This window comes from Xiphophorus couchianus, chromosome 6 (assembly GCF_001444195.1).
Source record: "Xiphophorus couchianus chromosome 6, X_couchianus-1.0, whole genome shotgun sequence".
Lineage (NCBI taxonomy): Eukaryota > Metazoa > Chordata > Actinopteri > Cyprinodontiformes > Poeciliidae > Xiphophorus > Xiphophorus couchianus.
The window spans coordinates 3,559,640-3,578,245 of NC_040233.1; the positions used below are offsets into that span (position 1 = coordinate 3,559,640).

General features: G+C 40.7%; 1 protein-coding gene and 1 long non-coding RNA gene across 2 annotated transcripts; one reads left to right on the forward strand and one right to left on the reverse strand.

Annotated features, from left to right (window-relative positions):
- Window positions 1-43: 43 nt before the first annotated feature.
- ripk2 (receptor-interacting serine-threonine kinase 2) lies at window positions 44-17,815 on the forward strand. Its single transcript, XM_028020655.1, has 11 exons — window positions 44-587; window positions 1,958-2,111; window positions 3,369-3,524; window positions 3,625-3,782; window positions 5,183-5,232; window positions 5,325-5,486; window positions 6,857-6,942; window positions 8,523-8,630; window positions 11,200-11,299; window positions 11,723-11,917; window positions 13,121-17,815. The coding sequence occupies exons 1-11, from the start codon at window positions 391-393 to the stop codon at window positions 13,507-13,509; spliced, it is 1,755 nt and encodes a 584-aa protein (XP_027876456.1). The 5' UTR covers window positions 44-390; the 3' UTR covers window positions 13,510-17,815.
- Window positions 17,116-18,563, reverse strand: LOC114146523 (uncharacterized). Its single transcript, XR_003595906.1, has 2 exons — window positions 18,438-18,563; window positions 17,116-17,243 (listed from the first exon to the last, which is right to left on the reverse strand). It is a non-coding gene; the product is annotated as an uncharacterized LOC114146523 (long non-coding RNA).
- Between the last annotated feature and the right edge of the window lie 43 nt (window positions 18,564-18,606).

Sequence of the window (18,606 nt, forward strand, 5' to 3'; positions counted from 1 at the left end):
ACAGACCCGGAAATGAGTCGTCATTGGCAGCACAGAAAGTGGCTCTCTTAAATTATCGCGCAGCTCCCGCAGCGGAGCATTAACTCCCCCCTCCGCTGAGTCGCCAGGGCGGCACTACATCAATAAACCGAGAATTGAACGCGTACTTGCTCAGTTATGATGTTCTCTTAATAGGTAAAACATTTTTTTTACAAAATAAATCACTGAACAGCGTCGCTGACTCCTCTCGTTCAGCCTGTAGTTAGCTTAGCTCACTAACATTCGCGACGTTTCGCAGGCGAGTAAATGGGATAGCTGTTCCTCGTTGCGTTTTACCGCAAGAGGCAGTTCTGCTGTCTGTCCGAGGCTGAGCCTGTCCAGTCCGCGTATACATCCCTGTTAGAGGGCGTCATGGAGCCGCACGGGGCCGCGGGCTGCGTCAACATCGGGACCTTAACGAGCACTCTGCCGGTGATCCCCTACCAGAAGCTGACGGACCTGTACTACCTGAGCAGAGGGGGCTTCGGCACCGTCTTCAAGGCGCAGCACTCCGACTGGAGAACCACCGTGGCCATCAAGTGCCTGAAGCTCGACTCGGTCGGAGAAAGGTACAGGTGCCAATGTTGTTTTCAGTGCAGTAAGTTTGTTTGGAGATAACGTCCTAACTGAAGTTAAATTGCAGGCTAAATTCAGTTTAGCCTGCTGGACAAAGTTCTTAGAGCAAATTATATCAGAACTCATTCAGGTGGCGGACAAAACAACGAACAACCAATAAAGTAAAGCGTCCCCACATCATGATCCTGTCACCACTATGCTTCATGGTGTTTCTTCCAGGTTTGCATCGACCGGAATAAATAGAGAATCACAACATTATTAAAAATCAGAATTTCTTCCATATTTTCCCTTTTATCAGACTACTAAAGAAAATATGGTGAAATGATTTAATGATTTGCCACCATCCTGCCAGTGGTTGTTGCTTTCAGGGGTTTTCCACCAGTTTAAAGTTGGGCAAGCCAAACATGCAGATGGCCACGCTTAGCTTTTTAGATCATATGGGCATGTTTACTCATGTCTGCATGTGGGAAACTTTTCTAGATGAGCTGCAGTTTCTATTTGATATGAAATCAGCCACTTAAAGAACTGCTGTGCAACAACCGGTGGTATGTGCTTCCTTTTCAGCTTACAGTTCTAACTCATTCAGAGAAATCTGTCCCAAATGGCAAACAAAATGCATAATCATAGTGTTGATGATTACATAAAAATGGATTGTTCATCATTTAAGCATTCTTTTAAGTATTTATTATTATTACTATTATAAATGTTCCTAATCAAGTGATATTAAATGTTTCAAGGCTGGATTTTGATTATGTGTCTGAAAAATAATAAAGAACCAGCTAATATTTTAAAACATTGATATTGTAACAATGCAGGGTTTAGCAGTTTTATTCCTGGAATAATTGCTGTAAGTTTCTGTTAAAAGTACCAGCAACATGTATGTTTTTCTTGTCCTTAGGTTGAAAACTGTTTTTAATCTTGATTTCCACAAAACATAGAATCTCATAAAAGAAAAATTATTCATCCTCTCTTTGCAAAGGTTTTATGCTTTTCCACATTGTAAACTCCAAAGATTTAAGTCAAAGTGTTGCTCTTTAAGATTGACCAGACATTTAATGTAATAGATGTTAGTCAAATTTCTAAGTTACTGCTTTTCAAAGTCATTTCACATTCGCGCCTCTAAACAAGTTGTATCTAGCTGGACTGTAGGCAAAACTGGATCTTTCTAAGGTAAGATAAAGAAATACCTTTACTTTAATAGAGGGTAAAGGTATTTACCCTGCAGACAGTCTATTTAGACAGAAGTTTAGCAAAAATAGATGTCGATTGACTGCATACATTTCTTTATCTCACTGTTGGGAATCTGTGCTTAGCGTTTTGGCTGGAGGGCCAGAGGTCACCTGAGTCTTTCGCTGTGTTTCAGAGAGAGGAAGTGCTTGCTGAAGGAGGCCGAGGTGCTCCACAAAGCCAGGTTTAACCACATCATCCAGATTTTTGGCATCTGCAACGAGCCCGAGTTCTTCTGCATAGTGACAGAGTTCATGAGCAACGGCTCTCTGGACCAGCTGCTGCACGAGGTAACCGCATGGCATCCCGGCGAGCTCCAACTCCGGTTCTGGTTTGGATGGTGAAGGAGGGATTTGTTAGCAGAACTTGGTGGGTTAGAATCGGCTGCGTTGGAGCAGCGATGCGTTTAAGCCACGCAGGACAACCGGCCCTTCACTGCTGCACCCTAAGACTTAGAACTGCTAGAGTCATAATAGCATAAACAATACTCAAGTAGTTGAAAATTATGAAATTCTAATATTTTTCTTGGGTTGTGAGGACAACATGGAGCTTCTGGTCAAGAGACGTATTAAAATGACCATCATCAGTTTATACCCAGTTATATATTGGACTACATATCAACAGGCTTGTCACAATAACAAATTTTACTGGAGGATAAATTGTCCCAGAAGTTATTGCAATAAACCATAATTGTGTTGTTTTATTCAAGCAATGTAACAGTAATGACATAATAATGCAAGAACACATTCTCAAAAAGATCAATGAACTTTAAATCACAATGAGCATTTAACCCTGGAACTTGAAGACGTTTTAAATATCCAAAATAACCACAAACAAACAACAAATAATATCAATTATGATGTCTCTGTAAACAAAATAGTCCTTCAAAAAGTAGTAGTTGAGACCAAAATAGCAAATTGAAGAGTTTTATCATCCAGCTTTTTAGTCAAAAGAGAGAAAAGAGAAAATCAATAAATCAAGCAAATGGAAATTATTGAGCTTGTTTTAACTTATTATGTGATTAACTGATTTGCTGCGACAGGCCTACCTGTTAATGTTCTGTAATTAGCATTAGCATTAGCCCTATTCTTTAGTGAACATGGCACCAGAACGGTTTCCAGGAATGACTGGTTCATTTCTGAACTGCTCTGCTTCTCCTATCACTATGGCAACGTGCCATATGAAAGTACTACAAGTCCCGCACTGCAGAAGTTCAGCTTATCTAGTTAGCTTAACAGTTCCTATTTTTTTGTAACTGTGTTGGTCGTACTCTTTGTTCTCCTGCTCCAACCGTAACGTCTTTATCATCTGTCATTAACTCAACCTTATCTCTTTTTTTTGCCTTGGCTTGCTAGTAAGTGAAACTGAAAATAAAAGTGAAACACTGAAGCCGCCAGTCTTTGGTGAAACTCTGAAACAGTCCAGAGATCAGACCTGAGTCTTGGGGAATTCCCACATGAGCTAATCCACATTAGATTCTCTCTCACTTTGTGTTTGGGCTCTTGCATCACATTTCATCAGCTAAAGTGAATCTTTTCCATCCACAGAAGGAGCTGTACCCGGTCCTCGCCTGGCCTCTGCGCCTGAGGACTCTGTACGAGATCGCCCTGGGGGTCAACTTCCTCCACAACATGACCCCGCCTCTGTTGCATCACGACCTGAAGACGCAGAACATTCTGCTGGACGGAGAATTTCATGTGAAGGTTTGCTGCCGAGACGTGTCACAAGAGGGTCGCTGGCAGAAGAGTGGTGCAGCCGGTTAGCTCTGAAACTCTCGCCGCTCTTTGCTCTTCCTCTCTCCAGATCGCAGACTTTGGTCTGTCCAAGTGGCGGCAGCTGTCTGTGAGTAAAGGCTCCGGGTCCAAGCCCACTGAGATGGAGGGCACCGTGATCTACATGCCCCCCGAGGAGTACGACCCATCCAAGACCCGGCGGGCCGACGTGAAGCATGACATGTACAGGTGAGGCTTCAGAGCTGGAGCTTCGGTCGCCTCATTCGAGTTGATTATTCTTTCTTAGCCTGGTTAGGAATTTGTAGTGTTTTGGAAAACTATTCACACACTTTGATCTTTGCATTTCGTCACATTACGACAACTTCCGACTTATGTGTAGTTTATACAGACATGTTGTTTACGTACAGTAATTTTGCTGGAGGGCAAAAAGACGATTCTCTTCCTTGGCAGCCGTAGCTGCGCTGCCGCAGGAGAACGATTCCATTAACAAAACGAAATAATGCTGTTAATTTAGTGCAGAGCGCCAAATCAAAGGGAAAAATAATGCAGAAAAACCGATGAAGAACAACTGAAACACACTCGCAGTCTTCTTTTTTCTTGCTCTTCTCAATCTGGTCAGGTTTTTATACTAATCTGATTTAGAGAAGTCGGATCTTTTGACTAAATTGATGATATTTTTGTGACATTGTCAGTTCATTTCCATTAATATTTCTCATCCAAAAAAGGCTTCAGGAGACAAAAAAAAGTTTTCTAACAGAGTGTATTAATTAAATGTTACAAACTTGGATTTCTGTAAATTGAATAACAAATACTGATAAGGGTAAGTAAGTACATGTGAATTAGACATTATGTCTTCATTGTGTAAAATTCTCCATCTCTTTTCTGACCTGATGGAATCTCTCCTCCTGCTCATCACTGATCCAGATTCTCAGGAAACCGATCCAGATGTGAGAACAAATCATGCATTTTGACGCTCATGTTGCTCCATAGTTCAGAAAGTTGACCAGGTGGACCAAAACCAATGTGATTTTTGGATTCAGCACATCAAAACGACCCTAAAACATTGAAAAAGCCCAGACAATATTTTGACTGTTGACCAGTGTAATAATCTAATACTTTGTGTTGATCTGACACACAAGAACAACTTACAATACAAGGTGATTGTGACACAAACAGATAAAGATCTACGAACTCTTGCAGGGCGCGGTAGATATCAGAACGACAGCCTCCGTCTGCACATGAGGGCAGCTCAGATTTTTGCCATAGTTATGGAAGGTGGATCCCCTGCCTGTCAGAGTGAAACGCGGAGCTGTCATGTGAGGGCAAGAACAAAGAAGTGACGAGGGAGGATGTGGTAACGCCATCAGCCACAGAGTTTATGAGGGACGAAATAATTGCTATGAAAACGAACAAAGTTCACTTTCCTCTGCGGGGGGTTCCCCTGCTGCTTTTGAGCAAGAGAATTCGATTGCTGCAACAAAGCGGGCCAGTGAGTCGTCACACTTCCCTAAACTTGCTCCAAAGTGGAGAACAGAAAACCAGCTGAGAGCAGAGATGTGACTCCCAGTTTCCATAACCGGTTTCTCCCTGTGACCTCCCCCCTCACCCCTCTCCCCCCCCCCTTGCAGCTACGCTATCATCATGTGGGAGGTCTTGTCCAGGCAGATTCCATACGAAGGTGAGTCATTATTCCACGTGCCGTCATGGCAACCACATGTGTGACTCCCCTGGCAGTGAGCTGAACGTGTGGCTGCGTCTCTGTTCGCTCAGAGGTGACCAACCCCATGCAGATCATGTTCGGCGTGCTGCGCGGGAAGCGCCCCGACACCAGCCAGGACAGCCTGGCCGCCGACATCCCCAGCAGAGACACGCTCATCAGCCTGATGACCAGCGGCTGGACCTCCAACCCCGACGAACGGCCCTCCTTCCTCAGTAAGCCGGCGCCAAAAGTATCACATTGTATCCACATCGCAGAGTCACATCCGCTCATCTCGCTGAGTAGCAGGAGTCATGTGAAAGTTTGCCATGACTAAGCATAAATTAAGTGCTAGCTTCCTGTTACATGCTGTCACACCTAGGCCTGTCTGAATAAGAATTTGTGGTAACACTTTATTTGACAAGGTGTGCATAAGACTGACATGACACTTATGTCATGTTTATGTCATAAACATCTGTCTATGTTTATGACATAGACAGATGCTGTCATAAACATGACATAGCATCTATCATGAACATGAAGGAGTCTTTATGAATGTCTATGACTGATGTCATGAAGTGTCATTTGGTAAATAATGACACTTTTAATGCAAAGTTGGCACTTTTAATGGACTTTCAGTGTCAGTGTTATGCACTCCCCGTCAAATAGTTTTATCAATTTTATTTTATTTTTTTAATGAATTTTGACATGTCATGATCTGAAAGACATTCAGATCAGGCCAATTCAAGCCATCAGTCTGAAACATCAGCTCATAACCAATATCTATTCCAAACAGAAATGAGACGAAACAACAAAACAAAACGGAAACAAAAATCTAAATTTACACCTGTTTGTAGTTGCCTTCAAGGAATTGAAGTAGTTGAGAAAATGTTTCCACATTTTAAAAATACCTGTCAGCACTTCCTCTGAACCTAAACTTGATGTGTTTTTTTTTTTCTAGGCTTATAAAGCCAGTCATTTTATAAGCCTGGTGGGCTGCCAGGCTTTACTTGCACCCCCAATCGGACTAGATGAAAACAAAAAAAAAAACTCTGGACACTTTAATAAGGATGAAGCAACTGATATTTATTTTAACTGTGTTTTGTTAATACTTTATGGTTGGTGTTTAGGTGTTAATAATATCTTCCAATGACAATAAATATTCCAGTCATGCTTTCAATTTTTTTTTCTTAACTTTAAACAATTTTTACTCAAAAACACAGAGGGTCACCTGGTGACCGCCCTGGCGCCTCTACCTCCGGCTTTCTGGGTCAAACCCTGCATGACATCCTTCAGTCAGAGTGACGGGTCAATAACGAAGTGAAGGCAATGACATCTGACCAAGGTTTATAGTGGGAAATATTGCTGGACAATAAATTGTCCCAGAAGTTATTGCGATTAGCGATAATATTGTTTTGAGAGCTTTTCAAGTAATATAACGCCAACAGAATAATACTGCAAGTACAGTACATCCTCTCAGAGACCCAATAAACCTTAATTTGTAACAAACATTAACACTGGAACACGTAGACGTTTTAAAATATCGGAACTAAATAAAGGAAAGCACTCTCCACGGCGCCGACTGATGCGTCCGTTTCATTTTCAGCGTGTTTGATCGAGCTGGAGCCGATGGTGAGACGGTTCGACGAAATTGACTTCCTGGAGGCTGTGCTGCAGATCAAGAAGTCAAAGGTCAGTCTCGTCTTCAACGCGTTCATGGGGTTTTTAAATGGTACAGGGACAGATCCTGTGGTTTGTACTGAGACTGCAGTGGAAGTTCATGAAGGAAGTACCTGTGATGTTTGTCATGTTGCCAATGGTGGGACTTTGAAATGTTTTCATTTCATCTCTTCATATGCAGCTATTGGAAAGAAGGAGTGCAAATGCAAAAATTATTTTATTTTACATATGATGAAATTTGCAGGAATATAATTTAACAGAGGAAAGACTTCTATATATTTTAAATAAAATGAGACGTTCAGAGAGGAGGTTTAATTATTCAACTAAATGCTTCAGATCAGAGACGGTGGTGTTTCAATCCATTTTTGCTTGATGAAGTTAAAAAAGTGAAACTAAAACAAAAGTTTTAAAAAGAGACTCTTTCATTTGATAACCTTTGAAAACAGGCAACTAGTAAAATAACTGGATTACTTTCTTGGGGAACTAATGACTATTTCCAAGTACGGCTCACCAAACAATTTATTTTAGTAAACGACTATTCGATCAATTACTCTGGTGATTAATCAATTATGTGGATCTAAAATCCTGGATTTTAGAGTCTGAGTACTCCAGTTAGCCATTAATCACTAAATCAGCTGACGATTATTTCAATAATCAGTTGATCACAGCTTGAGGTGTGATGAATAAACCTGCACTTTATCACAAACATGCAGTTCCATTTCAACAAATACTCAACAAAACAAAGAGCAACAGAAAGATAAAGCAGACAAATATGAGAAGCAGAGAATGACATCATGAATTCAATCAGATACCTGAAACTGGATGGAAAGAAGAAGTAAAAACCTATTTAATCATTCAATCATTTAAGTTGGTGTGTCACATAAAATCAATATAAAATGTTGTTTATAAATTTAGTTGTAATGTGACAAACTGTAAAAAGGTTAAAGGGAACAAATACTTCAGACACTTTGGGTAATGAAAACTTTAGGTAACGCTGTCCATAGTAAATGACACGCACATTATTAGTCATTATTTGTCAGATGGATGAAGCCATTTTTCCAGTTGAAGAACTTCATCATCTCACCACCTGATGCTGATTCCTGGCCCAGGTGAACAGAGAGACGCTGAATATTGCAAAACTGTGTAATCTGGGACAGCTTTTTGCTGTAATGTGACGCCCAGCAGAGGCTGAGAAATGAAAAATCCCCCCTCAACACATCCTTCTCCTTTTCTAGTTTCTGTGTGTGTGTGTGTGTGTGTGTGTGTGTGTGTGTGTGTGTGTGTGAACACACCAGCGAGAGGGCCGGGTCCGGTTGGACAGCTGGAGGAGGAAGCGGAGGTCGCCGCACTCTTAAAAATAGAAATGTGTTGATGTGTGGCGGTTTGAAACGGGTTGAGCTAAAACCTTTTTTTTAATTATTTATATATTTTTTTTAGATCTGGGGTTAAAACAAGGAGCTTTGTTTAGGTGACAGGAAACTCGTCTGCTTTATAATTTCGGTTTCCTCCTTCATCTACACGGTTCTTCCTTTACTCTGGTGACTGAGGTCTGCAGTGTGTCACGTCGCTGTGTGCTTCCTGTTCCCTCACAGCTGAGTCGGAGTTCAGGCTGCTGCTCAGCTCAGCCTCCGATGTGTAAGAAGAGCAACGAGGCCGCGTCTCTGAACGACCTGAAGGAGCCCGTCACCCCGTGGCCTTTGGTTAGTATCCACCTGTCCTCCACCCGCATGGAACACAGGAAGCCTGTCTGACAGAAAGGCTGTGATGTTGTATTTTTAAAAAAACAGCTTATTTTCAGAAGTGAGCATGTCTGATTTACGTTTTGGACCGGATTTTTCATTCAGTGACTCGTCTTTCTGTCAATAAGTGGAGCTTTATTGTTTAAAGCACTTCACACTGCAGGAGCAAGTCAAAGTGTTGCAGTTCAAGACAGAACAAAAGCTCTAAACATAAGAGATGTTGCACAGCGGCGCACCGATAAATCTGCCCCGATTTCCCTCATTTTGGGAGATCGGCGATCAGCCGACGCCTTCATGAGAAACCATCTCATCTAAAATCAGCCGTTTTCCCTTTGCTCTGCAATGAGAGAGGCCTGACTGTTGGCCCCGCCCACCAGGTCACATCTGCACCTGGTGGCTTCACGGATGCAGATGTGACCATTGTTACCAACTTAGTGACTTTGTCACCTTTTTTTTAACGACGTTTCCAGATGAAAAATCAGAATCGGCAGGCCAGACTATTTAAAGATCAGTGATTGGTGACAAAACTGCAATCATAATCATCATCATCATCTTTTGATCTATTTTTATATGTATGATCCATATAAAAATAAGAAAAATAATAAGACAACACAGAATTAAAAAGGCCATTGAGGGCAAATCTATCTCTGTCATTTATTGCTTGTCTGCTCTTTCTCTCCATATGACAACCTTTTTTGTTGAAAAATCTTCTTACCCTTTGACCTTAAGACCATAACTGACGTTAAAATGTTCACTAAGGATTGGCTAACGATGAACCAGAACTTTGCTCATTTAGAAATATTTTAATTGTTTTAAGTTGTTTGGAAGACTTTGTCTATTTTCGATCATTTTATTGTATTTACTATTATTCTTCACTTTTCATTTAACGGTTAAATGTCCTCCTAGGGACGAGTGTTTTCTCTAAATATTCAGTGTTTGTAGAAAAAAATCTTTTTTTCCCTCTTCTTACATAATAAGCAGTAAACCAGATAAATGAATAATCCCTGAGAGTGGCTGAAAGCCGGCATCCAGGTCCGTCCCTCACTAACGGACAGAAGCGGTACCGGTGTAATCCAGTCAGACATTAGTTGCTTCACTTGCAGCTCAGACTGTTTGAGTGGAAGCTTATCTGGTCTGTCTTGTTTAATGCGCCGTAAAAAAATCCATGTTGTTGCTGTGAGCTGTGTGTGCAGGTCGGGACAGTTTACACAGCTGGCTTCTCCTTCTTTTTCTTCTTCTTCTTATCAACTCAAAGCTGCTGGTCTCGTCTCTCATAAATGTAGCCGCAGCAGCTCAGACCAGAATCACGTCAGAACAGATTCCTGCTGAGGCTCACAGCAAGGAGTCAATAAGTTGTAATGTGTTAATCCACCTCTGCTGCTTCAGTGCAACTTGTTACATTATTGAATTTCATCTTGATGCCTCTTCCTTCACTCAAGAAATTAAAACTCCACTCAAACTTTAAAGCAGCAGTATATTTTCCATATTTGCTGAAACTGCCACCATGTTGTCACAGTTTGATATGAAACACATAATCTATGAAAACGTCTAGCTCCTCTGCCTTGTCTCCATGCTGACCAGAAAGAACCAATCAGAGCGAGGAGTCTTAGTGCTGTCAATCACTCTATGTGTGGCGCTGCTCCTTCCCTGCTACGCTGTAGCTCGCACAGCCTGTCATACACGCTAGGGCTAACTAGCATAGAGACCGATGACGGCGGATAAGCTATTTTTCCTGTAACGCTGTTTTTCCGCTATTAGCACATTTAGCAGCGGGTACATGAGGATGATTGACAGAGCTAAGACCCTCCTACTGGCTCTGATTGGTCATTTTGGATGGTGCTTTTCTTCAGACAACAACTTTTAAAATAAAAATTTACAAATTTTTAAAAGTTACTGCAGCTTTAACTCAAAAATACTTTTTCACTTTATTTGATCTGCACTAATTAAAAAAAAAAAAATTTAAATAGACGAAACAGGATGGACCTTAATTGTATCAACTGTTTGTGATTTGGGAATCATTTACTGTATTTAAATAGAAAACAATCTGAGTTTTTTTTTTTTTTACCTCACTGTATAAGTGAAACATGAACAATACTAGATGAGCCGTCCCAGACGTTATCGCGATAAACGATAATATTGTTGTTTTAAGACCGTTTTCAAAGAATTTAATGGTAATGGCTTAATAACAATGCAAGGACTCATTATCAAAGATCAGTGAACTTTACATTCTAACAAACATCTAACACTGGAACTGGAGAACATTTTAAATATCCAAAATAAACAAACTAAACTAACGGAAGCAACAAATAGCATAAACTGTAAAGTCTCTGTAAACAAAATGAACTTTAAAAAAGGAACTTCTTGAGACCAAAACACCAGACTGAAGACTTTAATCATCCAGGTTTTGGTAGGAAGGGAGAAACGATAAATCATGCAAATGGAAATGATTGAGCTAGTTTTAATTTATTATGTAATTAGTTGATTTATGGTGAATTAAAACCCTTTTCTTTCTGCTGCTCTGTCTGAACAGGGAGCCTCCCAGGCCTGCTGCTCTGGCTTATACTCCCCCCAGGAAGAAAACGTCTCTCTACCCGGCGCGCTCATCAGCACCAGTCCTGCTTCCTCTGAACGTAACAATCACACGTTAACAGAAAGCTTCGGCTCAGGTCTTTATGTGATGGACCCGACACAAAGTTATAACATTAGGCCTTTTCTGATGAGGAGAGCATGAATTTCACCATCTGAAAAGCTACAGATTATTCATGTGTTAGGAGGATGGCCCAGTCAAAGTCCAGACATAAGTCTGAACCTGAATTGATGCGCAAAAATAGCAGTCTGAAACTGGTAGAAACGCACCTGATTATATAAACGCATGCCACACTTTTCAGATATTTATCTCTAAAAATGATAAACCATGTATCACTTTCCATCCGTTTTACAGTTACCCACTTCTTCGTGTCGGTCTGTCACATGAACACGTCTCTGTCTGAGCTGAATGTGAACATACGGGTTCCGCGCGAGTTCTGACTCTTGTTCTGCTCTCGCCGACGCAGAGAGCCTTCCCTCCTCCTTCATCGCTCCTAACCTGGAGCATCCGCAGTCTCTGAAAGATCCCTGTGAGGTCAGCATTCCCAACGGCTTCCAGAGCGCCAAACCCATGAACGACTTGAACATTCCCGTCACGCCCGCCATGCCCACCATGCCCACCGCAGAGGCTGGCGCAGCCATGCAGAACCTCAGCCTGAAAGGTATCAGCAGTCAATGTGTGTGTGTGTGTGAGAGAAAGCTCTCAGGCATGTTCAGACGGTCTTCCATTTGTGGTTTATTTTACTCATTGCCAGGTTTTGCTTTCTGTTTACATGGTCAGAGTCAGGGAAGCACCGCTTGACGTTTTCTGGACGACCTTTAAAAAGCCTGACCTGCCAATTCAGATTATTTTCTTCTTCTTTTTTCTGAAAGGTTGTTAAATATAGCGACAAAGTTGCGAAGCAAGCAACAGATTGATGCAGTCTGTCTGGGCGTTCTTAGAAAGTCTTTATTCCTTTTATCTAAAACAAATGTCTTACATTTCTAAAGAAAAATCCAATAAAAGTTGCTGTGAAATATGAAAATAACAGGTCTTACCTGTCACACGAACACATTTTGCTGGGTGATAAATTGTCCCAGAAGTTATCGCAATAAACGATAATATTGTTGTCCTCATAAGAATGCGAGAACAAATTCTGAAAGATCAACAAACTTTAAATTCCAATGAACATTTAACACTGGAGCTAGAAGACATTTTAAATATCCAAAATAAGTAAACAAAACAAACAGAAACGACAAATAAAATGAATTATGAAGTCTTTTTTTGAAAATAATCTTGGAAAAAAAAGTTTAGTTGAGACCAAAGCAGCAGACTGAAGACTTTATCATCCAGTTGTTGGTGGAAAGATAGAAACGAAAAATCATGCAGATGGAAATGATTGAGCTTGTTTTAATTGATCATTTATCTCTTTAATCTTGTATATTCTGTGTATTTTTTTATTCTTGCAGTATGTTTGTCAGGCAAAACTGTGAGTAAAAGTTTGATGACATAATTGATATTATTTTCATAAAACGATTAATCAAATTGATTCAATTAACCCAACTTTTGGTTTTGAAGATTGAATTTGAGACAAAACATACAATTCTCTTTTCTGTCGTCGTATAGGTCTTAAATTTGTTCATAATTGTCTTAAAAAGTCTTAAATTAGAGTTGGTGGCTCACCAGGTCAGGTGCTTGGATTTTCAGACCTTTGCGGACGTAGATAAGATTTGTTTCGGCCGATTTCCCAGATGGAATCAAATCCTGGCCGGTTTATCGGTGCAGCCCTAGTCGGATTAGCAGCAGGGCAAAAATGGGTCAAATAACCGTTTAGTTCACCTGATTTCACCAGAAAATCTCTCCCCCTCCTCCTTCTGTGTGGCAGTCGAGCACTCTCCCCCCCTGCTCCAGTCCCCTCCCTCCCGGGGCCCCGTCGCCCACTGGATCTCCACGCGGCGCGAGGACATCGTCCTCCAGATGACGGAGGCTTGTCTGAACCAGAGCCTGGACGCGCTGCTCGCCCGCTCCATGCTGATGCGCGAGGATTACGAACTGGTGGTCAACCAGGCCACGCGCACCGCCAAGGTCCGCCAGCTGCTCGACAACTGCCACAAGCACGACGAGGACTTCTGCCGGATCGTCGTGCGCAAGCTGGTGGAGAACAACCAGGGAGGGCTGAAGCCGTACCCGCCCGAGATCGGCTCGCCCGTCTCAGCCGCCGTGCCCAGCGCGCCGCCCTTCTCCGCGTCCTACAGCAACTACAGGAACTTTTAGCAGCAGCAGCAGCAGGCGGGGGAAAGCAAACGGAAACTCTTCAGGTTGACGGCACGACACTACAGTTCACACTCCGTGGCTCTGGTCTCACCATATTCACCTCACTTCCTGGCCTGGGAAGGTCAGAAGGGAAGAGCTGGCTGAGCAGGATCGGTTACCGGTACCAACCCAATATTCACGCTGATAATGAGATGTTTTCATGAAACCAAAAGGCTGTAAGACTGTATCAGTGATTGTATTCAAAATAGCTTTGACTGGTGAGGATTCAGGTGGACTTAAAGTAGAGACGCACCGATCCACTTTGTTCACTTCTGGTACCAATATCTGAGGTTTAGTATTTGCCGATTTGATGAAGAAAAACAGCTGAATTGTCTTAAAACGTTTTCAGGCTTCATGTTTAGTTTGCAGCGCTGATTCAGAGTTATTTTGATAACTCTGCATCAGTGCAGCTCACTTAAATACACAAACCGCTTCACAAGCTTTGGTCAAACATGTAAAAACAACTTTCATTTGTTCAGTCAGTGCAATTAGGAGTAAAACAGTCAATGTAAAATAAATACACTGACTGAAAGAAACTGAAACTGACAAAAACAATAAGTTGACTACCTTAGTCAAACAACAAATCTTCCTTCAAATGGTTCAGAAAGTGAAATCAGGAATTCTAAAAATATTGTAAAAAAAATTATAACGCATGATGTCACTCAGAACACAAAAAAAATGTAATTAGACTGAATAGATCTGTCTTTATAGATCAGACACATAGTCACAGATGCGCGATTTAGAATTTCTTTCAATATCGGGACCAATATATTGGATCGGTGCATCTGTAATTACAGGGTTTAATTAACAGCAGTACCAAATGCTGTTTGAGTCTAACTCAGAGTGTGTACAGACCTCCTTGTTGGTTCTTATTTAATCAGATCGAAGTAGCAGTCGTATCTGAAGGTAGTATTTATTTCTCTGGGTTGTTCTTTGAGGTTTCAGTCCAGTTAGTATTCGTCCCTCAGTCTCTCTCTGTGTGGGTTTAGTCTGGAATACAGAGACTAAATAGGTAGACATGTTATCATAAGTTCAGATTCATCTTCAGTCATTATTGATCTTGTATTATAAAACCCAGAAGAAGAGATGTGTGTGTGAGAGTGATGGATGTAAAGAGTGGGCCAAGATGATCAGCCGTTATCACAGATCTATATTATTGGATTGGACAATGCCTATTAGCAGCTATAGCTAGAAGCTAAAGCTATTTTACAGAAATTGGTTTAACCAACTTTGGTGAAGTTTTAGCCAAAGCTGGTTGCGGCGCACGATAGCAAAGGGAAAATGACGCTGAAAAACAACTCAAAACTACTTGTATTCTGCTTTTCTCACACATACCTGTTGCCATAGTAACCAGCCAAAAACAGCTCCACTAGCAGACAGAGCAGAGATTACTTTCAAGTGTATGAGGATCTACGCACTAAAAGAACGTGCAAACATTAAACCACCCCAAAAAACAGGACATTCAGCGAGTTACAGTTTTATGTTTTCAGGCTTCATGTTTAGTTTGCGATTACTAATAAGTGATTATGAGAACTGGCTCATTTAAACTCCTGCTCTACTGATGATCTGTCAGACATTATCTGTGTGGATCGCCTTAGTTTGACATTAAATGAACCAAAACACCCAATTCCACAGCACAGCTACATGTTAAGGTTTTCAAAGTCAAGCTAGCATGACTGACCTACCTCCCACTTTCTCAAAAAAAAAATGTTTTCAATTAAAACTTGTTACTGACCTGTTAACTAGATCTTGTTATCTAGTAGCCATTGTTTTGACAATTAATAGCAAAACATTGCGGCTCTTTTTCAGATTCTTTGATTGATTTAGTCATTTTCCCGACTCAGTGCTTAGCAACGGTTCTTGTGTGTCGCACAATAGATGCTTGACGTCCAGTCCAGTAATATATATTATCAACGGTCTTTTTTTTCTGGGGTTTTTTTGTTGTTTTTTTTGCCTCTCCTCACTCAGTATTCTTAGAATTATGTAGCTTTGCACCTTTCTGAACTCCTCCAGAATTAATTTTTTTCTAAAAACTCCCATATTGAGAGGATTAATTATTCCAAAAGTCACATCTGAAGAAAGACCTCCTCACTCTCCAGGTAGCAAAAGCTAACCAAACTTCACTGTACAGGACGTCCGACTAATACTGAACGTTTACTCTACTGTAGCAGCTCCAAACAGCAGCAACCTTTGTAAATACAACAGATTTCCCTCTGTTGGAAAGTGATTAGGAGCAATAAGCAGGAATGTTCAGCAGCGTCAACTTCCTCTTTACATGGAAAGCTGCAATGCTTCTGCGAAAATATGGAATTCCTTTTCATAGACACTTTATTTTTATATCAGGGCTGGTAAAATATTTTTTTTTAGACAAATTTGCGAATTTGAGTAAAGCTTTTGTGCAGCAAAAAAAATATCTTACTATAGTAGAAAAGTCCAACCTTTAATTTCAGCACACAATGGGAAATAAACATCACCATCCACAAGTTTGAAGATGAAGTTACAGCATTTAATTTCCCTTTGGGATAAACAATCTTTTATATATATATATATATATTTGAATTCAATATTGGAAATAAACTTGGATCGCAATTTATAAGATCTTAGAGGCCTGAAAGAGATGCATTGATTTTCAAGGGATTGTTAGGGAAACCAAGTCACTTTGTTGGAAATTATTTTCTTAAAATTAAGAAATTAAAGGTTGGATTTTAAAAATATCAGATTGAATTTATATTATATAATTTATTTGAAAGTCTTTTCTTGACCAAATGTTCCTGCTGCTGCATCTTATTTTAAATGCATTAAGAGAGGAGAAAAATTGGATCATTTCCCATGATTTATTATGACCATGATGATGATGTCACCAAACGTTTTTTTTTTTTGTTTAAATATTCTGTTATTGAAACAATTGAACCTCCAAAAGTAATAACAATCCCAATCATGCCATCAGGTTTCCATCGCTTTCTCATTATTATCATGTAATGACTCATTCAGTCACACTGTGTGTTAGAGAGAGAAATCGCTGTAAAACATGACTACTTAGTTGACATTTAATGCCAATAATGTAAGAATCTTCTATAATTAGTGTTTGCTACTGTAAGCAGCAGTCTGTGTGTGTTTCCTGGACAATTCACTGTAATCTGTTCACTTCCTGTTTTATCCTTGTTTAATCGTAGCAAATAACACACGAGCTTCAAACGATGTTTCATTTTTAATCAGCTCACTGAAAAAACAACAAAAACGGTAAACTTCCGAGTCTTCCTATAGCTTCCCCACCGAAGTGTTGTCGTCACGGCAACCTGGTAGCGCTCCTGCGGGGAACATGATCTGGGAGGGAACATGATCGGTTGTCTCCCAGCAGCTGATCAGCGGTTCGCCCCGATCCGTTTCTGTAGAGCCCAGTTTGTTTGAACTAGACCAGATTTCCCACCGCCAAATATCATTTTTCAGTCCATCTAAAAAAAAAATTTTTCAAAATACTTTATAGCTTAATGGTATGAAGTTAAGCAACAATTTGCACTTTTCGAACATGATGTGATGTTTGGCCATTGTTTTACTTTAATCAAGGGCCTTACTGTCGTGATTGAGGCCTTCGTTTTCTCCAACAGGTGCTTAAATTCCAGTTACTGCTGGGGGAATTTTCAACTTTCTTCCACACATGCTGCCATGACAGAATAAAAATCATCCTGGTCACATTTCTGGGAATAAATACACACAATGTCTTCTTATTTTGATGCCAAGACTTGGTTATTGCCCAGATTTGATCACAACACATTAAAAAAAAAAGATTACAAGGTGGCCCGTTCTTAAAAAGCAATGTCACCCCCGAATCATTATTAAAATGCCAAGATAAGGAGCAGGAGAGGTCCATATTCTTCCATACGGTGGACATGTGTTGCCTTGTCTTTGAAAACTGTGCCTCACGTTCTGCTTGTGGTCTCGACTCTAATAATAAAGTGAACAACGTGGAAAAGCTCTTCACACACATATCAAGCAAAGTCGAGGAATAAAATGTGACAAATTTGATGACTCGTATATGTTCTATATTTTATACTGTATGTGATAACTGCATTATTTTAAGTATTTGTGAAGTTTGTATTTTTGTGAAAAGTGAGCAGGGTTGTCTTTTTGCAGAACTGACCTAAACTAGTTCATCTCCGCGCTTGACGGTCAGGAAATGTTTAGGTTGACGTGTAGCTGCAACTGCAACTGAGACGTTTTTTTCCAATGCAATATCATTTACTTAATTCAAATAAACATTCTGTTTTTAGCTCTGCCTGCTGTTTTGCTTGATTTGATCATTTTTTTCTAACTTTCTTCAACCACCAGATGTTGAAGAGGAAGACGACAGGAAACAGCTGGAGGATGGTGGTGTGTCATGTTTTTTAATGACTTATTGTGTAGACAAACTTAATCGCATGATTTTAGTCGTGTTTCTTATTTAACGGAAACACTGCAATTTTTTTTTTTTACATAAAAAACATAGCAAATTATTGGCAACGTTTTGTGCACCTTTGTAATGGAAACGCAGCTACAATCAACAGTGTCAGATCCTGCGCTGAGGTCCAACAGAACCAGCATCCACATATGGATGTTACATAAATGAATACTTTGACAAGGGCAAACTCACTGCAGAGGTGACCACGGAAAAAACTCGACTGAAAGCAGCTGGTCGTTGTTAACTGTTCAAACTGTTTTTTCAATCCTTTTGCTGATGAATGGAAAGTTGGAGATCGGACTCCAGTTCTACACTGGTGACTTATCAAGAACATGAAGACCTTCATAAGTCTCTTTACATTACACTTGCCTGGCCTCTAGCATGTTTGTGTTCAGGTCTGTGTCTAAAGCCATCCTTGATCATAGCACTCTCTCTTACCAACATGTTGGCCTACCTTTGAAACTGGTCTGGTCATTGTCTGGGCTGTATTTGGGCTCAGAGGCGGCTCGGTTCGCCCTGAAAGGCTCCCTGAAGGCAGGAGCTGCTTGTCTCTGAAAATAGCACACTGGAGGCATGGGGGGGACGTGAACGTGTGCTTTGGCCAGTGCTTGGAAAACACAGGT